We start from the raw sequence: 24,952 nt of genomic DNA, 5'->3' as shown, positions 1-24,952 counted from the left end.
CCAAGGAGTCAGTATAGGATAAAAATACATGCTTTAGAACCAGACATGTTTTAATGCCATCTCTAGTGGTTGCTTAGATATGTCATCTTGAGCAAATTATATAATCTCTCTCTGCCTCAGGTTCTTCATTTTCTAGAGGAGGTATTAGTAACTATCTCTAAAGGTTGAGAGGATTAAATAGCAGTGATAAAGTGCTTAGAATAGTGCATGACTATGTGACCATGTGGTAGCTCTCATAAATGTTACAGATAGCCAAAGAATTTACTACGTATCCATTTAGTAAGTTTAGGCTTTTGTTTCCAGGCTTAAGTGGGGCATATTTAAATTTCTTAAATTTGATTTTATCCAATCTGTGGTTCCCCTTCTTTGGCACAAGAGATGGAAGCTGTTAAATGATTTATTATGTACTCATCAGCATAAAAGGGAAACTTGAAATATCACATAATTCCAATTGCAAAAAGCTGAAAACTGTGAACTTTTTTCCATCACTATTTTTTATTCAATATCTAGTGTTTCAGTGATTTCACTTTTATTATATTATAACTAAACCTTTCCATTTTCACACAATTTTCAGTAATTCATAAAATCAAGAACAAGATAAAACTGGACAGTTAACGCAGTGTTGGAAAGGCATAGATGAATGGATACAGGAGGTATCTGAGATGAGATGATATCATTACTTGAGTGGAAAGTGAACTGGGTTTGTTAATAAATGAGTGAGAAGTTCATTGAGTTGAAGTCTTGTTTGAGTAGAACAACAAGACAGGTTTTTCCCTAGCACTGTCATATGAGATATTCAGTAATATCATGACTCAATGGTAGTTTCTTTTATGAATCTGTTAAGAGATTCAAGAGAGAACTTTGAATCTTAACTCAGTGAAGGCATTCTTCTAGGGAACTGAGATAACCAAAAATTGGCCTTCTGATTATATCACTAATGGGGTGGGGCGCGCTGGAGGGGAATTTAGTCTTGGAGAATTTAGAATAGTTAACAGATTCCTTAAACAAATGCTTTTGATATTTCTGCCAGAGTACCTTAATAGTAGAAGAGAGTAAATGCCTGTAGGGTACTGGGGATAGGTTGGGTCAGTTTCTTTAAGTGTTGTGGTTTAACTTATAAATTCATATAAACTTTGCAGTCTTCTCCATAGTCTAGCCATATTTATTTTTGCTATAAAGAGTTTTTATTACCATGATGTAAGATTGTTGCAGGATGACTTGCTGTGCTCGTCCTATTATTTTTAGTACCTTGTTGTTACACCACTCCTTTCTCCTTTCTTGAGAAACAGGCTAGTTGTTTTTCTCAAATGTGTCAAAAGAACATTGGATTGAGACCCTAAAGCTTTTTCACATAATGAGAGGCTGCTTTTGACGTGGAAAGATTTAAGAGTAAATATTACCAGTTTGTCCAGAGTGTCGCTATGAGTCAGAATTGACTTGACGGCAGTGGGTTTTGTTTTGTCCACAGTCCCTGGTATGGCTTCTATAGAAGAACTGAAGAGAAATAGTTTCTAAATGGCCATCAAATAGCTGGATTAAGTGATCTTAATTGGAGTTCTGGTATTATCTATTTAAATATTGTGGAATGCCTGCCAAACACAAGGCTTTAGTAGAAATGATACTTACTCTACTTATCAGTTGATTCAGCTGATATTGTCTGTAATTGTCTAGTTAATGAAACTGTCATCTTCTTCTATGCTGTATTATCTGGAGACCAGGTAGGGAACTTTGTCCAGTTTTAGATAATTAACTTTCATAAAGTTGATATTTTGGGAACCATTAGGGCAAGGCTGCTAGTTCACAGTTAAAGCTGTAGAGTCATAGTTACTTGAATAAGATAACTCTAGGTGATGTTACATATAAAGAGAATTCTGAGCAGACTTAGTTTTTGATGGGAAAGCTTGCATCAATGGAGATTTTGCATCATTTGCATCAATGGCTGATTTCTTTTGTAGGAGCCATTCCCCAGGCAATGGTGTCTCCAAATCTGTATTAGCTAGTTGAGCCCAGTAACACTTGGACTGTAATATTTTTTACTGTCCCTCATTGTTTAAAAATTTAAGGTATATCAAGGTCACTAAAGTACACAAATCAATGAATTTTTACATATATATTTATTCATGAAATCACCAGGACAAAATTCTACTAGCAATGTTTTTAAAACAAGCAAACACATTGTATTGAAATTGCTTGCTTAAAAAATTCTTAATATGAATAAAATACGTGTTCATATAGAAAATGGAAATTAAAAGAGAGAGTAATGGACAGATGAGAGCTGAGAAAGAGCAAAGAGCCATACAGTGTTTATACCTCCTGGCCTCACAAAATCACACTGGAACCTTTTAAAAAGCACTGATGCTGGGGTATCTGTCCAGACTGTTGATTTAGGAGTAGGGTCTGGACATTTCCAATGCCCAGCTAGGGTTTAGAAACCCTGGCAAAAGGCTTTGAGGCCATTTTGAGGACTTTGGATTTTACTATGAGTGAGATTTGAAGCCATTGGAGGGTTCTGAGGAAAGATCCACCTGACTTACCTTTTTTTTTTTTTAAACTCTTTATTAATGAAAATTTCCAGACATACACAAAAGTAGAAAATATAACAAACTCCCTGTACCCATCATCCTACCCCCTTTAATTGCCACTGACATTTTGCCATACTCGTTTTCCCTTTTTTTCCTCTGGAATATTTCAGTGCTAGTTTGGGTTTTTAGAAGGATCACTCTGGCTTCTGTATTGACAGAAGGGGAGGCAGTACAAGGGCTAAAGTAAGTGTATCCCCCATGTATTTTTTTCTATGCACTTATTTTTTAACAACAACAAAAAAAAGAATTATACTGTACTATTTTATAAGCTATTGCCATTTACTGTATTAAACATCTTATGTCACTGAATATTCTATGACTTTGTAATGGCTATATAGTATTCCATTATATGGATATACCATAATTTATTTGATTTTACATTATCAAACATTTTAATTCACGATCTTTAGTTATGTATTAATGTGGCAATACATTCTTATAGCTAAATCTTCACACATATCTATGGCTATTTCATTAGGGTAAATCCTTAGAATGGAGTTGGTGTGTCAAAGGAAATGCACAAAAGGTTAAAGGCTTTTTGATATGTATTGTCAAGGTGTTTTCCAGAAAGACTTTACTAATTCATATTCCCATCAGTCACTTCTGAAAACATCAGATTTCCTTAAATTTTCATTAACATTGATTTCTGTCATTAAGAAAAGTTTCATACTTTGAGAGGTGAAAAAGTGGTAACTCATGGTTTTAATTTGCAGTTGTTTCTAGTCTAGCTCAATTTCCTCTTTATTTGCCTTTTTTTTTTTTTTTTTAATGTGCTTATTCATACCATTTGCTAACTGTGTGATTTTCGGGAAGTCACTTAGGACTTTGTTTTCTTAGTATAAGATGGATGTTGTGTAACTGCCTCATGAGGTTTTCATGAATAGTAACTAAAAGTATTTTGCAGGCCCAGGTTTTTAAACTTTTTAACCATGATCCACAGTAAAAAAAAAAAAAAAAAATGCATCTTACGTTGTGAAAAGCATACATAAATATGTAACTGAAAGTTTCATGGAACAAAGAATACGTGTGCTGTATTTGTGCTGTATTGATGATACTGATTGTCATCAGATTTAGAAAAATGAGTAATTCTGCCCTTCTCTACTTCAGTGATTGACCTTAATTATATTTATACATGTGGTTAGAATTGTACTTATGAAATGTTCACATGTGTATAGTTTGGGTGGTGAATTTTAGATTCTGGCCTTTTCACTATCTGGAGCTAAAATAAGGTTTTAAACAAGCTCAGGAATGAGTCCAGAAATCCACTGGGCTCAAATGGCCCAGAAATACATCAAGAGCTAGTTGCTCAGTCTCACTAGTAATCAGAGATATGCAAATTAAAACAACAATGAAATATCATTTCATGCCCATCAAGTTGGTACAACTTGAAGATGTTACTTAGACATTAGCAAATGTTGGAAGAATATAGTATAAGACTAATAAAAGTGTAAGTTGGTACAAGCACTGTGAAGAGCAATTTGGAAATATGCTCTGATGCATACCCTGTGACCAGGAATTATGCTTCTGGTGTATCTTAGTCAAACTCTTGCATGTGTATACAAGAAGATATACATGGATATTCACTGCAGCATTGTTTATAATAGTACAAAAGTGGGAATAATCTATATGTCTATCAGTAAGGAAGTGGCTTCATAAAATATTGTCTAATTTAGTATTCTCCTCTAGAAATACAGTGTGAACCATGTATGTAATTTTAAATTTACCTTTAAAAGTTAAAGGTGAAATAAATTTTAATATATTTTGACATGATATATCTAAAATAATCTTTTCAATATGTGATACAAAGATTATTGAGATACTTTATAGTCTTTTTTCATACTAAGTCCTTGGAATCCATTGTATATTTTCCACTTACAGCACATCTCAATTTGGATGCCAAATTTTCACTGAAAATAATTGATCTAAATTTAGATTTCATAAAATTTACAGTTGAAAAAGTAGATTCGCATACCCAAGTTGTTCCATACTTAGTTAAAAAATTTTTGGTAACTGAATATAGTGTTAGATAAATCTTACATTAATTCAGTTTCACAGTTGGACTAGCCATACTTCAAATCCTCGGAAGTCATAGGGCTTGTACTGTTAGTTTCCATCTGGTGGATCCCAACTTACGGTGATCTTATACTGCTCCACTGAGCTTTCAAGGCTCTGACCTTTCAGAAGCAGATCACCAGGCCCTTCTCCCAAGGTGCTTGTGGATGGGTTTGAACTGCCAACCTTTCGGCTAGTACTCAACTGTTGACACCACCCAGGAACTCTAGTCACGTGGCTGGTAATACCATATGGACAGGGCGGGTATAATCATAGCAAGGACTGATACATGGCACTTAGTAAGTGATCTTTATATGGATAAAATAAAGTATGGCTGATTATTCAAATTTCGTAGTGCCAGTAAGAATCCTTGGAGATATGGTCTGGAGTTTTATTGCTTGAGATATTTTAAATGTTCCGAACACTGCAGAGAATAATGTAACACCTATGTATCCACTATTCAGGGAGCTATGGTGGCTCAGCGGTTAAATGCTCGGCTTCTAATGTAAGTGTTGATGGTTCTAACCTGCCCCGTGGCTATGCAGAAGAAAGCCCTGGCAGTCTGCTCCTGTGCAGATTACCACCTTGAAAACCCTGTGGGGCAGTTCTGCTCTGTCACTTGGGGTCACTGAGAGTCGAAACTTACCGTCAGGACCCAGCATCAACAACTCAGTATTCAGATTTAGCAAATGTTAATGTTTTGCCAAAGTATCTTCTCGTCTCTTTAATACTGAGTTTATCTTTTAGGATATTTATTTGTTGAGACATCAAATAGATTGAGTATCCATTTGTTTAGGGTGCAAGAAAAAGAGTACTTAAGAGCATTACTGTTCTTTGATGGCAGTATTAGGACTTAAATGGCCTTTTTAACATTTAATTCACTTTTAAGGATTTTAGGAGCCGATGTCTATTAGAAAATCACATGTTTTAGATTTTTAGGATTGTACCATCTCTATTTACAAAAGTTAAACTCTAGTTATTGAAAAGAGGCTTTTTTTTTTAGATTTACTTACATCGTCATGTCTCAGAATTTAGCTTACTTAGTGGAAATTACCTGGAAAGAGGAGAATTTTCAAAGCCTAATAAAATTGAAAGTACAATACTAATTTTAAATGTAATTGGATTTAAATACATCAGGCTTATCTCCTGATATATTTAAAAACACCTTTATTTTATCTCAGATGGCTCCATTTTTTAATAAGGGGATGGGGTAGAGGCAATGTCACTGGGTAGTTAATAAATAGCAAGCCAGGGTATTTAAGCATTGATGGTGTTGCTTAAATATATACATTGCATGGGTTTTCTTGTTTTTTGTTGTGAATTTTGTCATTCCCTTAGACTTTTAAATGTAACAACTGATTAAAGTGCCCAAAAATAAGTAAATATTAAAATTTCTAATAAAGGACTGAGATTAATAAAAATTACTCTTAAGGTAAGGAATATAATCAGCGTTGTTACTGTTTTAATGTATATTTATAATTTAGTCATCATAAATTCTAAATGGGAACTTCATTTGATTATATTTTCTTCGTATATGCCAGTTAAACCAGATACTTGGTGTCATGAGAGTATTTCTGATGCCCCATTGTTATAATGTAAGCAATGATTATTAGAGATATCTTTCATATGAATGTGCAAATAACTGATTAGAAAACCAAGGAATTTAGACCATACGATTTTTAAAAATCCTTCCAGAAAAGATACTGTATAGCTATTCATTTTACATTTTAAGCATATATACCCCTGTTACAGCAGTGTCACGTTATAATTTTGCATTTGTTATAAATTTATAATTTACAAGTTTTAAAAAACATGCACCTGCTATATTTTTGATTTATCACTAGATGGAGTTCTTGTGGTATAACTATGTGTTGAGTAGCCATTAGTAGAATAATCTTTGCTTTGGTCAAAGTAGGCATGTTAAGAGAAAAAAAAGGCATTCCATGTATAAGCAGTCAGCTACTAAAACACATAACATGGTCATAGAAATAAGCAGTATGCATTCATAATCTTTGAGCAACATCAAAACAGCTAATTTAATCAATAAACTTTTTCTGTTTGTGTGTGTGTATGAGAGAGAAAGAGACAGAGAGGGAGGGGAGAGAGTTAGTTTAGAATTTTAAACCAGTTCCCAGATAATCTTGTAGAATTACAATTTATTATTAACTTGTTCAGGATAGTTTTTTTTTTTTTTTTAAGAAAATTCCAGTACCCGAGTCTCTGCTGACTTGGAGACATACTGTGCCGCTTCACGATTCTTTAGGCATCACATTTGTAGTTATGTGGTCAGTAGTGTCTGTCCACTCCTTGACTTATTCTTGCCCATGTCCCTTTAGCCTTAACAAGTGTTGTTCAACTTCTCTTGCTACTTCAAACTTAAAAAAAAAAAAAAAAGTTGAAGGTACAATGTTGTTTTTGTTGTTGTTAGGCGCCATCAGGTCAGTTCCGACTCATAGCGACCCTGTGTACAACAGAATGAAATGCTGCGCCACCCTTGCAGTTGTTGCTATGCCTGAGCTCATTGTTGCTGTCACTGTGTCAGCCCATCTCGTTGAGGGTCTTTTTCCCTGACCCTCTACTTTACCAAGCATGATGTCCTTCTCCAGGGACTGATCCCTCCTGATAACATGTGCAAATTACGTGAGACAAAGTCTCACCATTCTAGCTGCTAATGAGCCTTCTGGACGTACTTCTTCCAAGACAGATTTGTTTGTTCTTCTGGCAGTATATTCAATATTTTTTGCCGAGACTATAATACAAAGACTTCAATTCTTCTTCCTTATTCATTGTCCAGCTTTTGCATGGACATGAGGTGACTGAAAATACCATGGCCTGGATCAGGTGTACCTTAGTTCTTGAAGTGACGTCTTTGCTTTTTAACACTTTAAAGAGGTCTTTTGCAGCAGATTTGCCCAATGCAATGTGCCATTTGATTTCTTGACTGCTGTTTCCATGGGCATTGATTGTGAATCCAAGTAAAATGAAATCCTTTACAACTTCAATATTTTTTCCGTTTATCACGATGTTGCTTGTTGGTCCAGTTATGAGGATTTTTGGTTTTTTGTATGTTGAAGTGTAATCCACACTGAAGGCTGTGGTCTTTGATCTTCATCAATAAGTGCTTCAAGCCCTCTTCACTTTCAGCAAGCAAGATTGTGTCATCTGCATATCTCCAGTTATTAATGAGTCTTCTTCCTCCAACCCTGATACCCCATTCTTCTTAAATTACTTGCTTAGCATACAGATTGAATAAGTATAGTGAAAGTACAATCCTGATGTACACCTTTCCTGATTTTAAACCATGCAGTATCCTCTTGTTCTGTTCAAACGATTGCCTCTTGGTCTAAGTACTGGTTCCTCGTGAACACAATTAAGTGTTCTGGAACTCCTGTTCTTCGTAATGTTGTCCATAATTTGTTATCATCCACACAGTTGTATGCCTTTGCATAGTCAACAAAACACAGGTAAACATTTTTCTGGTGTTCTCTGCTTTCAGCCAAGATCGTCTGACATCAGCAATGGTATCTCTCATTCCATACCCTCTTCTGAATCCAGCTTGAATTTTTGGCAGTTCCCTGTCGTTCTGCTGCAGACGCTTTTAAATGATCTTCAGCAAAATTTTAGTTGTGTGTGATATTAATGATATTGTTCGATAATTTCTACATTCTTTTGGATCACCTTTCTTTGGAATGGGTAGAAATATGGACTTCTTCCGGTTGGTTGGCCAGGTAGCTATCTTCCAGATTTCTTGGCATAGATAAGTGAGCACTTCAGCACTGCATCTGTTTGTTGAAACATCTCATTTTTTCTTCAGTTCTTTCAGCTTGAGAAATGCCGAGCCTGTTCTTCCCATGCTTCTTGTCTTACCTCCTGTTTATTCTAATCAAGCAGGGTGTTTCACCTGCAGTTAGTTGTACTTTCAGCACTTTCAGTTGCACAGTTTGACATGTTTGGATTTCTACTCCACTCTTTCTTTGCCTTTATTCTTCTTTATGAATAGTAGTAACTTTTCATACAATGTACTGTTAAAACATGTGAGGTACAAGCTATAAAAATGGTCCTTTGGTCTATGATTTTTGGTAGCCTTCAAAAATGGTTCCTAGAACATTTCTTTCTTGGTGTTAATTATGATATTTTCCTGTACAATGCCATTTAAAAATGTATTTTAGTACTTTTACTAAACAATTAAATAGTATTGAAGGAATCATAAAAAGAAGTAACAGTCCCCTATGCTGTTTCTCCTTCCTCTACCTCCATTTTCCAGAGGCAACTACTTTTTAAAATTCCAATTTTTATTATTTTGATGGTTAACTCCATGTCTCTGATATTCTCTTATGCTGCTGGTTTTTTAAATCGTGCTATAAGTGAAAGTTTACAATTCAAGTCAGTTTCTTGTACAAAAACTTATATATGCATTGTTATATCACCCTAGTTGCTCTCCCTACGATGTGACAGCACACTCCTCTTCTCCGTCCTGTATTTCCTGTGTACATTCAATCAGCTCCTGTCGCCTTCTGCCTTCTCATCTTGCCTCCGGACAGGAGCTCCCCATTTAGTCTCCTGTATCTACTTGAGCCAAGAAGCACACTGTTCACCAGTATCATTTTATATCTTATAGTCCAGTCTGATCTTTGTCTGAAGAGTTGGGTTCAGTAATGGATTTTGTTCTGGGCTAACAGAGAGTCTGGGGGCCATGTCTTCTGGGGTCCCTCCAGTCACAGTCAGACAGTCAAGTCTGGTCTTTTTACTAGAATTTGAATTCTGCACCCCACTTTTCTCCTGCTCCATCAGGGACTCTCTATTGTGTTCCCTGTTAGGGTGGTCATTGGTGGTAGCCAGGCACCATCCAGCTCTTCCAGTCCCAGGCCGGTGGAATCTCTGGCTTATGTGGCTCTTTCTGTCTCTTGGGCTCATGTTTTCCTTATGTCTTTGATGTTCTTCGTTCTCCTTTGCTCCAGGTGGGTTGGAACCAATTGATGCATCTTAGATGACCACATGCTAGTTTTTAAGACCCCAGACAATGCTGCTATTTCTTGATTAAAACTTTGGATATAAAATCTTTTAATTGATAATGAAATTTCTCTGTTCACATTTCTCTTTCCCCTTCTTCTCCCTCACACTCCTCTTTATAGAGTTATTCTTATCAATTTCTCCATTGACTATCTCTGCAATTTTAAGTGGGGCCCAAGAAATCTGATTTTGTGCACTGTGGGATTGTGTTGTGAAGTAATGAATGAACAACATGTAGCTAGCCAATCAAATTCCAAGATTCTAGTTAATAATTACTAGTCAAACTCTGCATGCAGTTGCAGAGTTTATTATATGTAAAGCTCTTTTTTCATTTAGTATTCCTGTAATTTTTGAAATGACAACTCTCTCAAACAGGAAAATTGTTTTATGACATAAGAAACCTAGAAGTAGGCTGATTTATCAATTCAGTAACATGGTCAAGGACTTAGATTCTTTGTCTTTCCATCTGCTATCCTTGATAGAGAATGTTGGCTTTGTTTTCAGTTTAGCTCCCCTAACAGTACTAAGATGGCTTCTTCAGATCCAAGTGTCACATGCAAACACAACACAATTTAAGAGAACATCTCTTCTCATGCGTTAATGTCTTTGTGACTGTACCCAGAAGCTCCCGGCAAACTTCCCTTTCTTCTCATTGACCAGAATTTCGTCAAATGTCCATTCCTGAACCAGCTTCTGGCAAGGATAAGGGATTGCAGTGATTATCTTAATGAAGCACACAGTCATGTGGAGGAGGGTAGAGTACTTGAATGATATCCAAGTCTTGTAGAAAGGAGTGAGGGAGAATAGTTATTGGGTAATCAGTTGACAATGGCGATAACAGTGTCCAGCACTCAGCAGAAAATATCAACGCTGTTTATTCACTCTGCCAGGCTACTTTTTTGGAAAAATTATTTGAAACCATACCCTTCTTTATATCCCCTCTGCTACAATATCTAGTTGTACTTGAATATCTGAAAAATACCATTTGGAAGCTAGGCATTAAAAGAAAGCTGAGAAATGTACAATTTCTCTTCTTACACTTGAGTTTGATTGTGTTTATCAGATGTACTTTGTCGCACTTCCTTGGAGTAAAGATTTATTGAGAGATCACATACAGGTCGCAAAAGTATACACGTCAGTGGCAATTTTTACAAAGCATTATCATTGATTTTTTTAAGTCACATCTATCCAAATGATAAATGTTACCTTTTTGTTTTTTTCCTAAATGTAGAAATACATACCTTGGCAAATAGTGTTTTTGTTTTCTTTAGCTTTTCATGATTCCCATTTCTAAATGGCCTGAGAGCTAAATATAGTAATTCTCTATGCCAACTCTTTGTTGTTGTTAGGTGTTGTCGAGTTGGTTCCGACTCATAGCTACCCTGTGTACCACAGAACGAAACACTGCCAGGCCTGTGCCATCCTCACAATTGTTGTTATGCATGAGCCCATTGTTGCAGCCACTGTGTAAATCCATCTCATTAAGAGTCTCCTTTTTTGCTGACCCTTTAATGAGATTTAAATAAGCTTTATTTTCAAAACAAATTTCTGATTTTACTTTTTTCTTAGGGCCGTCTTATACTTACATTCTTTCAATTTTGCATATCCATATTATACTGTTTTAGAGTACGTCACTATATATAGTATTTATACAGGGCTTTAATCCAATATCAGGAACTTCTGAGTTGTTATACCATTTTCCTGGAATTATTTTTTACACCAACAGGAAAATGTTTCAGTAAGCATTTCTTGTAACATTAAGCTGTTGATATTTTGGGCCAGATAACTCTTTGTTGTGGGAGCTATGCATTGTAGGATGTTTAGCGGTATTCCTGGCTTGTACTCACTAAATGCCAGTAGCATGTGCCCTCTCCCCACTCAATTGTGACAATCAAAAATGTTTCCAGATATTGCAAAATATCCCTGAGGGAGCAAAATCACTCATATTTGAGAACCCCTGCCCTACACCCAATCTGTTTCTTAATTTTATTGATTCTACTTTTCAAATATACCTAAATCCCTCCTCAGTTCTTTATCTCACTCCTAACCTCCTACTCTCTCTTTTTTTTTAATGCCTAGATTTTTCAGTAGAGTTCTGACTAGCCTCCCTGTGTGAAACGTTGTCTCCCTCTAATTGACCCCCTTCACTGTTGCCAAAGTTAGCTTTCTAAGATGCAAACCTGTGCACTATTAAAAAAATCAGCTTCCAGCAGGAACCCTCATGAACTAACTGGCTTCTGTCTTTACCTCTGGCCTTATTCTTCAAAGGTGCTTGCACTCACCTAAGGTTCTTGCTACAGACAACAATGTGCCCTCCTTTCCGCTGTGTCTTTGTATGGTTCTGTGCCAATTTGTTTCAGAACTATACTCAGGTATCACTTCCTCCATCTTAGCCCTCCATCACTAACTTTCAAAGAGTGTGGCATGGTGGAGAGCATTTTATTTTTTAATATACCTGTCTTCCCTCACCAGATTGAATTTTTCAAGGGTAGGGTCAGTCTCTACCTCAGTGCCTAGCATGTAGCAGATATTCAATAAATGCTTGAATCATGCATTAGCATGCCCTGTTAGAAGTAGTAACGTACCCATTACTTCTAGGAATCCTGATTCCAGTATCAGCAGTGAAAATTATTTCCCTGTGGTTAAGAGCTTGGCTGCTAACCGAAAGGTCAGCAGTTCAAATGCATCAGTTGCTCCTTGGAAACCCTATAGGACAGTTCTGCTCTACCCTATAAGGTCGCTATGAGTCAGAACTGACTTGACAACAATGGGTTTATCCCTTATCAAATAGGCTTTGATGGGTAGTCTTTTGTCTATAGAAATCTTGAACTATGACTTTCTTTAAAAAACCAGTTATTCAGAAGGGAATTAAAGAAAGCTGGATACTTTGTTAATATTCAGATGTCATTTCTTATATATGATAACTAGTTTAGAGATTTTTATTTAGAAAAAGTGTTTAGTATGATGCGGAAAGTATGATGTGGGCTGAAAACATTGCATTTCCATTGAAGAAGGATTTGTTGTTTGGTCATACAAGGCTTGCAAAAGCAATATCATTGTCTTAACTAGTTTTTTAGAAAATATGCTTATTAGAACACATTCCTGCACTATTTGCCACTCTCAGATTGGGGGAAAAAAGTTCAAATCAGTAAAGACTAGAGTGTCCCACTACCCTTTCTTATATGCCTTAATATTAGAGTTTTCTGTTGTTGGATTTCCCTGTGAACTGGAGCTAGCCAGCCACAGTCAGTCTGACCAACTACACTTAGAACTTTCATTAAAAGGCAAAAAAAAAATAGAGGCTGCAGGGCTTTTGGAAGATAACTCATGCTGTTAAGCACCAATCTCACTCAAAGTCAGAGCATTTTGCCAGAGGGTAAATTATTATGTGTTGAATGAATTCATATATGATCACAGTTAAGCAAGAAATGAAGACTTTCTACCTCATTTTATAGGGAGTGGCACAAAATGTATCACTTTATTTCAAAAGAGATTCTTCAGTAGGAAAAGCTGTTATGGAGGTTTCCAGAAATAAAACAAGGAGCATTCCAGGTTACCTGCAAGGACAGTGCCTCCCTTTCACACTGTACTCGCTGAGAGCTAAAGTAGATCTAGGAGACATATGTGACACCCAACCCATTATTAGTAACCTAAGGAGCCATTTTCCCAAGGTCTCAGATTTGCGTTGCCTGTTTTTCTCATTTCCTCTTTTCTTTTGCCTTGTTTTCTTTCTTTAAATTTTGCTTTAAGGACTTTGAGCTGTTTTAGGAAAGAAAAATGTTATGCAAATAATAGAAATGAGTTTTGTGTTCTTATTGTGGTAAATATATATGTAACAAAACATTTGCCATCTCAACATTCTTCGTATGTACACTTCAGTGACATTTGTTATGTTTATCATGTTGTTCAACCATCCCCTTTATCCACTCCCACATTTTTCTGTCACCCTTAACAGAAGTTCATTGTCCCCTAATCATTGGGTACCCATTTTCCCCTCTCTCCTTCCTGCCCCGGGTAACCACTAACGAAATTTGGTCTCTCTACACTTGCCCAGGCGCTCCTTGGAAACTCTATGGGGCAGTTCTACTCTGTCCTATAGGGTCGCTATGAGTCGGAATCGACTCGATGGCACTGGGTTTACACTTGCCTATTTTAGATACTTCATGTAAGTGGGATCATACAATATTTATCTTTTTATGACTGACTGATTTCACTCAGCGTAATGTTTTCAAGGTTTATTCAGGACTTCATTTCTCTTTATGGCAGAATAATATGCCGTTGCATATAGTATGTACTACATTTTGCTTATCCATTCACCTGTTGATGAACATTCAAGCTGTTTATTACGCCTTTTGGCTATTGTGAAGAAATGAGCTTTATTTGGGGAGAAAAAAAACCTGATAAATGCTATTTTCAAAAGGGTTTTTACTCAGAACTTAGAAAATTTTGCATTGTAATTGTATTGTATATAGACTAACTCATTCTTGCTTTTTAGATGGTAAAAATTTTGTAATATAGTATTTTAAATATATATTTGAATAGTTCTGGTTCTTGAAATAATAGTTTTCAAGTCTCTGTTTTATATGTTTAAGGCCCTATTTTTGGCTAAGTAAAAGTTATTTGTGGTGGTGAGCAACTTTGTTTCCTGTTTACTTTTCAAAATAGTAGATATTATGCTGAATATAAGTTTTCCCAGTAAGTTATTTACATATTAGCAGAGTAATACAGATATGAATATGTGAAAACTCTTAATCTAGTGAAGATGAGTTATAAGATAATTGTATTTGAACAAGGTAATTGTTCTAAAGGATAATTAGAATATTCAAAATAATTAGGATATTTAAATAAGAGTTTTTCTTGTTTCAGAATATAGGGAGTTGCTGGTTAATTAAGGGGAGTCATCTTCACAGTTTTCATGTTCTCTTGTCCAGTGGAGTAGAACTGGTGGCTCTCAGTCAGTCATTGTATTTTCTGCCTTACAGGGAACAACCTATCTTCAGCACTCGAGCTCATGTCTTCCAGATTGACCCAAATACAAAGAAGAACTGGGTACCCACCAGCAAGCATGCAGTTACTGTGTCTTATTTCTATGACAGCACAAGAAATGTGTATAGGATAATCAGTTTAGATGGCTCAAAGGTAAGTTAAATTTACTTTAAATAATCATGCTGTCTTGCTTTATGCATTACTGCATTTCTCTTTTTTTCCTCCCAGAGGATTTCATCTTCATATAACATAAAATATTTCCTTGTCAATTTTTAAAACTTAACTTTTAAAAAATAAAACTGGTCATTCTTAGGATGGCAGCATCTTTGTCCACTAAACTACTTGGATTAAAGACTTTATTATATTAAGTTAAATGTAAAAATATTCTTCAGGTTTGAGGCTGTTTGATTTATTTGGTAAATATTGATTGTGTATCTGTCATATGTCAGGCACTATGCTAGGTTTCGTGCTAGGAATATAGTGGTGAACAGAGTAGATATAAAAAAAAAAATAGTCTCTGTAAAAATGTCACATCAGCAGCATCTGACCTCCTCTAATTTCACAGAGGGGAAGGAGAATCAAAATCAACAGCCCAAGGCTGATTCCTATGAGGGAGAGGTCACACATGCCTCCTCTCTCCACCGTCTTTAACAATTCTGACACCAACCATCCCTCCCACGGCACTCTCTTACTTCTCTGTGGGTTCAATAATTCATTGAGTGGCCACACAGAACTCACAGACAATACTCACAATTATGGAGTTTATTAGGGAAGTAATAGGTTACAATTCACGTTCAGGAACACTCAGCATACAGTTCTTCCCTCAGGACAGCCTCTTGGCAGTGTGCCACAGACACGTCTCTCTCTGGCCCCTTCGCCTCTACCCTGTTTGGGCACAGGTTACAAAGCTCTTTTAGCTCTGCAGATAAGTACCCAGAGGCATGCCTAGTCCACCAGTAAGCCTTGGCTCAACGGCACTCAGCTTTCTCGCTCTGTGGGCTAGGAAGCCCACTGCACCATCTCCTACTGTACTTTTCTGCTGATATTTTTCTGCTACCGCTTCTCGCCATCTTCAGTGTTACAGCTCTCTCTCTTAGTTTCCTGGTTCCAGGAGCTTCTCAGCACAGGGATCCCAGGTCCAAAGGATATACTGACTCTTCTTCCTTGATGGTGGTTGGATCCTCTCTTTCCCACCTCTGGGATGGCTCATTTCAAGCCCAGCAGGATGGCAAAACTGACTCATCCCCTTGGTGGGCCACAGTTACCCGATTAGCACAGGCCTACCCAGTCATTAAGGTGGGAGTTACAAAACCATGGTAAGAAAGGCCACACAAAAGTGATCCATTGCATCACAGTCTATTCTTGCGGAGCGTACAGTCTAGCGAGGAACTAGAATTCTTTTCAAATGTACCTCTATAGAGTAGTAGGCGGTTCAGAATCTCTAAATCATCCAGTCTATAAATGTCAACACTAAAGCTGACACCCCTTATCTAAAGGGAAGCATAAGGATAAGACCTAAGGTTTTATTTTTAGGAGAAGAAGGTAGTGTGATTAAGAGCGTGAACTGCCTAGGTCAGATCTCAGCTCCACCATGTACTGAGTATATTGACTTTAGGCAAATTGCTTCACTTCTCTGAGCCTTAGTGTTCTCACTTCAGTGCTGGTAGTTATAAGGATTAAATGAGTTAATATCTGCAAAGCACTTAGATTGGTGTCTGGTGTATGGTATACCCTTAAAAAGGGATGGGGATGGGGGTGAGGGGATCCTTTTCACCATCAGTGAATTTTATTTAACACACTTAGTTAAAGAATTTCCAAACATCAGATTCTTGATATAAAGTGTGTAGAAAGGTAAATGTTCCATTCCTCTCCTCTTTCAAGCTTTCTTGAAGACAAGAAACTTTTCCCCTCTAAGAAATTTTAGTGGTCCAGTGTGGGGCTTAAGGGCACAGACTATAGCTAGACTGTCCAGTTTGAATTTTTGCTCCATTTACTAGCCATGTGACCTTGAGCAAAGGTATTTATCTTCTGCGTGCTTCAGTTTTCTCATCTGTAAAAAGGATGGAACTGCTTACGCCATTACACCATGAGATTATCTTGAGGATTAAATTAGTTAATGTAGGTAAAAGCACTTAAAGTGTGCATAGCCAAAAACCAAACCCATTGCTGATGAGTCATTTCCAACTCATAGTGACCCTATAGGGCAGAGTAGAACTGCCCCATAGGGTTTCCAAGGAGCAGCTGGTGAATTTGAACTGCTGACCTTTTGGTTAGTATCCGAACTCATAACCACTGTACCACCAGGGCTCCAGAGTGTAATAGTAAGCACTATATAAATATTTGCTGCCATTATTATTATTATAACCATGTATTACCTAGTGGTTTTGGGGGAATTTTTAAGAGAATTTTATTAAATATTACACTTTTAATCTGTTTTTTCCTGTGTGCTTATTTGTTTTGGCAAGTTTGATTATAATATGTCTTGGTGACTTTCTTTTGGGATCTTCCTTGTGTGGGGTTCCATGAGCTTCTTAGATAGATATCTTCTCATCTTTCCCAATATCAGGGAAGTTTTCTGCCAGCAAATCTTCAACAATTCTTTCCGTATTCTCTGTTATTCACCCCGTGTTCTGGTACTCCAGTCACTTGTAGGTTATTCCTCTTGATAGAGTCCCACATGATTCTTAGGGTTTCTCCATTTTTTAAAATTCTTTTATCTGATTTTTCCTCAAATAAGTTGGTGTCAAGTGCTTTATCTTCAGTCTCACTAATTCTGACTTCCGTTGCCTCAGTTCTGTTGCTGTGACTTTCTTTTGAGTTGTCTAGTTGTGAAATTTTGCTGTTAATCTTTTGGATTTCTGTTTGCTGTCCCTCTATAGATTCTTGCAGCTTGTTAAATTTGTCATTATGCTCTTGTATAAGTTCCTGTATTGCTTTGTCTGTGTGTTTCTTAGCTTGTTCTGTGTTTTGCCTGATCTCCTTCCCGATCTCTTGAAGAATCCTGTCTATCAGTCTTTTGAATTCTACCTTCAGTAATTCCAAGAATTTGTCTTCCTCCAGAAGGTTTCTTGATTCTTTGTTTTGGTGGCTTGCTGAAGCCATCATGGTCTGCCTCTGTGTGTGCTTGTTATTTCCCTGACTAGATTATTGGACCCAGGAGCTAATTGTACTTTGTGTCTTGAACAATGCCTTGTACATATGTGATCAACGTGTATTTATTTCAATATTTGATCCTCTTTTCATTTTTAGTTGCAGGATTTAAGGTCTTGAGACACAGTAATATATAAGTTCTTTGAAGCTTTACTTAGTGAGGAATATTATTTGTCATCTGTAACTTTTTGATTTAGTGAAATTAACAGATATTAAATATCAGACTCCAGAGTGTTAATTTTTTTCTTTTTCCTGACTCAAACCTTCCAATTCTCTGTAATCTGTGTTTCTTTCCTGACCCAAACAACAGATAAAATAGAGTGTTACTAGATACCAAAAACCAAACCAAACTCATTGCCATCAAGTTGATTCTGACTCATACTGCCCCATACGGTTTCCAGGGAGCGGCTGATGAATTCGAACTGAAGTAGCCCCATGAACAAGAAGAGAAACTATATGGAAGTGCTTAAGTAGATTTCAGTTGCTAAGATAACCTTCAAGAGAATGAAATACTTTGAGTTACTTTCCAGGAAGGAATTTTGGTGATTAAATAATTATGTATTCTTCCTTCTATGATAATATGGATTATTGCTTATGGCATTTAAATTACTGAATATACTTAAAAATGCTTGTAATTATTAGAGTCTTAAGTAACTTCTTGTGAAAAAAGTTTTGTCTTTTTAACAAAATCTATCTTCTGTAACAGAGTTATGTTTTCTATCACATTTTCTGTTAGCTAGTTACTTTTCTAAACTGATGCTGTTAACTGCTGCAGTTCCCTGCAGGAGTAGTTGCTTCATGGTAGGCAGTAGTGATTTATTTGACACAGCTAAAGGAGTGTTTTTCTTCTCCACCACACCACCCCTATTTATGCACTTCATGATTAAGTGATGGAAAGCCCTTCTCCATTGCCATCGAGTCAATTCCAACTTATAGCAACCCTATAGGACAGAGTAGAACTACCCCGTATGGTTTCCAAGGAGTGGCTGGCGGATTTGAACTGCCGACTTTTTGGTTAGCAGCCGGGTTCTTAACCACTGTTGTCACCAGGGCTGTGGGAAGCCCTTAGGTGACTAGAAAATGTCCATTTGTTCTCACCCAGTGGCTTACTGTGCATGTAGAGCTTGCTTTAAAGCTTTCTAGTCATACTACAGAAGCATCAGCATGGACAAGGGTGTACTACATGACCTGTTAAGGCACATTTTTGCCTCTTTTGCTTAATAGGATAAGAGCTCCGGGGTTGAGAGATATATTTATTTTAAAGAACTGAAATTTTCTTCTAAACAGATTAAAAAAAAACATTTCTTCTAAATGGCATGAGTTGATTCCAGTTCATATCAACCGTATGTGTCTCAGAGTAGAACTGTGCTCCCTAGGGTTTTCAGTGGCTGATTTTTCAGAAATAGATCTTCAAACCTTTCTTCTGAGGTGCCTCTGGGTGGACTCCAACCCCCAAACTTTGAGTTAGAAACAGAACGCTTTAACCATTTGCACCAACCAGGAACTCCATATGGATTCATACTAGCTTTCTATTCAAAGAAGTTTAATCAATAAAAGATTTTAAGTGTGAGATCATCTGTCATTTTAAAGTTTTTCTTCAGTGACAAAAGAAAACCAAAACAGGTTATACAGAGGAATGGAAGGTTTCAGAATGAGGATTAAAAAGGAATTCTTAAAAGCAGAAAGAAGGTAATTTCGAATAGCTAAAAGGGGGGATCGGTAGTAACCAACAGTACATTGGCCAGTTTTCTTAGATGCCTGTAAAACCTATTGTTACCCCGATTTTTGAGAATTATTAGGGTCACATGTAAAGTGGCCTTCTCTCCTTAAATATACTCAGATCAGCCCAAGTGTGCCTTCCTTAGGAAACACTTCAGTACCACCAGACCTAAAGTAGTGCCTGCCAGGCCTTACCTTCTTGCCTTTTGCTCTCTGTTGCATCCTCTCAGGACCTTCACAGTACTTATCACTCTGAAATTGCATTGATCAGCTATTTATTTACTTGTGCATTGACTGACTCCTCTTATTCTAGAATGCAGGCCATGATTACGCTGCTGTCGTGTTCATTGTTGTATCCCATATTTCTAGAATTGCACTTGGCATTTAGTAAAAAACCTATTGCCGGTGCTCAATAAAAATTTTTGGATTTGTTAATAAATTCTTTCCTATTTAATCTTTCATTTGATGACAGTCCCACCACTTTTGGCCGTTATTAGCCCCGCTTTGTGGGATCTAAAATGACTCACTGGGAAAAGCAGTTTTTAAACTGAAGGCTAAGGAAGGATCAGAGTTTATCAGTTTTTTCAGAGGTAAAAATCTTAATCAAGAATAAGGGATGTCAAAGCAAGAGATAACACATCTGTCATCTCTGAGAGAGAGCAAGGGGCTCTCTCTGTTTCTCTGTTTTACTATCCTCCTTACTAGAACATGTACCATGCATTATTGTTGTAACTTCACTAATGCCTGCATAGCTCGTAAATATTTACATTTATACTCTTGTTCACATGGTAAACAAATTTAGCTTTGTCCTGGAAATGCTTCATTTTCATTTGACTTTTAATAGTTCACTGGATGAATGCTTATGGATTTGATAACCTGTATGTTTTTATTATTTTGGGATAACTTCTTAATCTTAATTCTAGAGGCCATTAGATTACCTGACTGAAGATGATTCTATACTTTTGCAGTACTGGCAGAGGGAATGGACTTAAGTTAATAACTTTAACACTTTAAGTTTATTATGGTGATCATCAAAGTTCATATTTAATAACACACTAAAATACTAGTTTCCTAAGAAACTATGTGTTAAGCAGAAACTATAGTTATCCTCATTAACATGAATCTATGATGCTTTATGGGAAAAGAAGTAAGGTATATACTTAGGGATTTGTTTTGCCTTGAGTAAAGGAAAAAATATTAAATAATCAAAAGTCTTTTTTTAATCATGATGTAGGTAAGTCAGCTTTCAGATAATCCTGGATTTTAGATCTTAGAAAATTGGTATCATTTGTTCTATTGATATATTCATTTTTGAAAGATTCTCTGGGGGGGCAGGATCTTACTTTTTGATAAAAAGCTACTAAGGCCTACGTCTAGTAATTATCATCCAAAATGAATAGATACTGATCCTAAACATTCAAAGGGAAAAAACTCACCATAGTAAAAAATCTGAAAAATTTTGGATCCTAGCAAAATTATTTTGAGTGTAAAATGTTGAAAATTCTTGATAGGAAGTGTGTCAATAGGTTTAGTTACTATATTTTTATACAGTCATTTATAATACCGTAAACTCTATGTATTTAATATTATTGCCCATTAGGAATCTTAAGTTGTTATGTACCTAAAAGGTCCTGTGTTTAAATGTCTGTTTGCTAATTTTGACTGGTTCCTTGTATTTGTTTTATTTTTCAGGCAATAATAAATAGCACCATCACCCCAAACATGACATTTACTAAAACATCTCAGAAGTTTGGCCAATGGGCCGATAGCCGGGCAAACACTGTTTATGGACTGGGATTCTCCTCTGAGCATCATCTTTCAAAAGTAAGATAAACCATATGCTCTGAATGGAAATCTTTATTTTCAAGTCCAGTGTCTTAAATGTGTAAAACAACAAAGAAAGAGTATAAAATATAAGAGAAATTAATATTTTCAGAACTGTAGTGACTTTAGAGGAAGAAGTGAGAGATCATTGGATTCCACTGTCATTTGGAAAAATTATTATACACATTTAAAATGGTCACCATTGATCGAAAAGGATTTGTGTGGTTGTCTGTATGATAGGAAGTAACAGTTGAGAATTATCACTTCAAAATGGATTTTGCTCAGGGATTAGTACCCGCAGTTGGAGATGGTCTGTGACAGTACATAGCAAGATAAATAAGTACCAAGTTTTTCTAAATTGTGAAAACTCAAGCTGATGGTGATATAGATTTCAGTGTTTTGATGTGACAGCAGGCACATATAAATTACTGTGTTTAGGGAAATTTGCTCGAAATGGTGCTTTAGCTGGGCTTGGAGGACTCTGAGCCTTCTGATGCAGTACAGTGTGAGATTCGGCAGTCACCGTGAGGATTTCTTGGATGATGGTAAGTGAGTTACTGTGGCCAGAAGACCAATAAAATGCTGAGCATCGTCGGGCTAAATGTTGGGAATTAAATTTGCCCTGCCTATAAGTAAAAGCCATGTAGCGCTCATACCAGGAGCACCTTAAATTCATGTGGATATCACTTGGGAAGAGGGCACAAGGAAAAGGAAACAGTCGCAGAATACTAAGGTGAACAAGGAGATGAGTATACTTACTTTGGCTCCTCAAATTTTATGCCCACCAGACTCAAGGTTTGAAGTTTTATGCTTCCAACCTCTCTGAATCATTCAGCTCAAAGGATCACCCTCTATTTGGAAAAGTTTACATGTAATTTAAGATACAGAGTATCTGATGATGGCTTGAGAGTTGAAGTGCGGGCTAATCTAGTCTCTGGTTATACACACTGTTCATATTTATATTAAATCTTAAGCTACTTAAAACAGAAATTATTCAGAATCTTAACAATGAGTTCAAAGATTTCTATTTTTGAATATTTATTGACTTGAGGTTATATTAGTTCAGTAGTTTAAATAACCTACTATGTATGTGGTTTCCTTTGTTTTAGTTGGAAACATTCCTTTACACTGCGTTGTTTTCGTTAATTTTTTGATAGAAATTATAGTTTAAAGCTCAAATTTAAGACAGTTTTAACCTTTGCCCTAAGTGAATGTAAGTCACCCTCTATGGGATGATTAAATGAAACCAGAGCTATCCGATTTGGTTTCTCTTGCACACCTTACTGTCTTAATACATTTTTTGAACTGTGGTATGAATTGTAGATACAAAGTAGAGTATCTGAACCCAACATAACAAGGACACAAGCATCCACTTGAGCATTGCCCCTTCAAAAATATTCCCCTTGGGAAGTTATACATTTATCCTAGTACTTTTGCCTATACTCAGACCCTTTATGGGCCTCTTTCTTTTGAAATAATCTATGAAAGTCTATAGGAAAAAATGAAGAATATAATTACACTTCACTTGCTGAAATTCTTGAAAACACAGAAACTAAATCGTGGATTAATTTTTCAAATAAACTTGGATGAAATTATTTTTGAGCCTAAGTAGCTTTTTTACTATAAATTAAGGTTTTTGTTACATTTTTCACGTTCCTGATTAGCCAGCTAATGTGGTAAAGGGATAGTCAATTAAATGCTGTCATACTGTCTCTTCTCATTTGATCTTTTCTCTGGGTTTGGCTTTTATATTTCAACAGTCTTTTTTTTTTTTTTTTTCTACTTTATGCTTTTAACCAGTGTTACTGCAGGTGAATCCTAATATTTCGAGGGTGGCTTGAATATTAGGAAATACTGTTCCTTAGCTAGACCTGGCTCTAAGACCTTAAGAGTGTTCAGAATGTTGTGGTCCAGAGATGACAGAATCATGACTTATTATCCTAACTACCTTGAAGACTAATTTTGGCACTTTGTAGGCTTTAGGGGACCCAGAGGAGTTTATCATCTTTTACATAAATGAAGCAAGCATATTAATACTCTGGCTTGTTTTATCATTAAGAATTATAAGTGGTTCACGGTAGTGTAAGAGTTTGGAGAGGGCTGTGAAGGCAGTCCTAGATAAGAGCCTCTCAAAATGAGTCAGAGTAGTGTCCTTGGAAGGTGAACCATTGTATGGTTCCTAAGGTTGACCAGTGTGAGGAAAATTCCAGCTATGCTTGGACTGTTAGAGAGCTTACAAAGTTGTATTTTGTTATCGTGGAAACCTAAGCCTTCACGTTTTTTTGCTGAAAACAAAAGATACAAAAATTAGCAGTAGAGTTAAGTGCCTATAAACTTGAGAAGGGTTTTAGAAATTAAATATTTTGGAATACTAAGTGAGTGTAAGACAGCTTTATGTACTACCTCAAATTACAGAAAAAGAAGTTAATTATGGTTTTGTTTTTATTTCATTTCCACCAGTGTGAGACCTTTTAAGCTTTGTATTCAGATTTTCTTACAGTAAGGAAGCATTCTGTTCAGTTACACAAGTATAGTGGTACAGATTTTGTTCCCTGATGTACAGGTTATAGGTGGAGCTGACAAAATTTAAAGTAAGAAAGAAAAGTTATGATAATGACAGCTTTAATTTTGACTCTCTTCTGTCTTCCCAAGGCGGGTCAGAGTATCATGAGCCTTCCCTTCAACATCTTCCTTCCTAAGATGGAATAAAGTTAGGGTTGACTTGCGGGGATTTGAGGAGGGAACTATAATTTCATATTTTTATTGCCAACTCTAACAGCTACTTAAATTACATTGAGATTTTTGCTTTTTTTGTTTGTTTTTTCTATATAGTCCTAATTTATTCTCTTGGATGATAGTGGTAGACTAGCTTCCATTTCTGAAACAACTAGATGCTGCTTGTAGTCAGAACATTTTATGGTTTCCTATTTTTTTTTTTATAGGTTCCTAAAAACCAGCATTTCATGTACAGTAATTTTTCTTCTGAAATTGTTGCCAATTTTAAAGACCTTTGTGGAATATGTTATTCCTTTCTGCCGGTCTGCTTAGTTGTTTAGGAATCTTTGGCAATGACGTTTTATTAGTGTCAGTAATAATAGTAAAAATGTTACTATGTGTATTGTTGAAAATAAAGTGCCTCACTTAATACTAGAGTTTATATTCTAATAAAAGTTAAAAATATATTCTAAATACTCTGATGTTTAGGAGTGGGTACTTTAAAAAATTCCGTTTTCTTGGCGATAAGCAAAACATGGTATGCCTGTCTTTCCTGCCTTCACCCCAAACTCCAACCACCACCTTGGTCTTAGTAAATTATTTCTGATCAACCAAAAAAAAAAGACCCATTGCCGTCAAGTCTGTTCTGATTTATAGTGACCTTTAAGACAGAATAGAACTGCCCCATAGGATTTCCAAGGCTGAATTTTTACAGAAGCAGACTGCCACGTCTTTCTTCTGTGGTGGATTTGAACCACCAGCCTTTCAGTTAGTAGCCAAGTGTTTAACTACTGTGCCATCAGGGCTGCCGTGTCAACCAAGAAGGTATATGAGTAAGCTAGCTGACACCGAATTTTAACTTCAGTTATGTTGTGTGTTATTTTTAATGAGATTCGTCAAAGTGCTTTTATAGT

The 24,952-nt window shown here is 36.3% G+C and overlaps 1 protein-coding gene across 2 annotated transcripts in view; it reads left to right on the top strand.

Moving 5' to 3' along the window:
- Positions 1–24,952, top strand: part of HOMER1 (homer scaffold protein 1) — a 144,499-nt gene that overhangs the window by 35,468 nt on the left and 84,079 nt on the right. For both annotated transcript variants that reach the window (XM_064273523.1, XM_010588238.3), the window contains exons 2-3: positions 14,627–14,783; positions 21,192–21,323. In XM_064273523.1, coding sequence (XP_064129593.1) covers positions 21,222–21,323 — 102 coding nt within the window. In that variant the 5' untranslated portion in view covers positions 14,627–14,783; positions 21,192–21,221. The remainder of the gene's footprint in view (positions 1–14,626; positions 14,784–21,191; positions 21,324–24,952) is intronic.

Source organism: Loxodonta africana, chromosome 2 (assembly GCF_030014295.1).
Source record: "Loxodonta africana isolate mLoxAfr1 chromosome 2, mLoxAfr1.hap2, whole genome shotgun sequence".
Taxonomy (NCBI): Eukaryota; Metazoa; Chordata; class Mammalia; order Proboscidea; family Elephantidae; genus Loxodonta; species Loxodonta africana.
The sequence above is the reverse complement of the archived record's forward strand: the minus strand, read 5'-3'. Positions and strand labels throughout refer to the sequence as shown.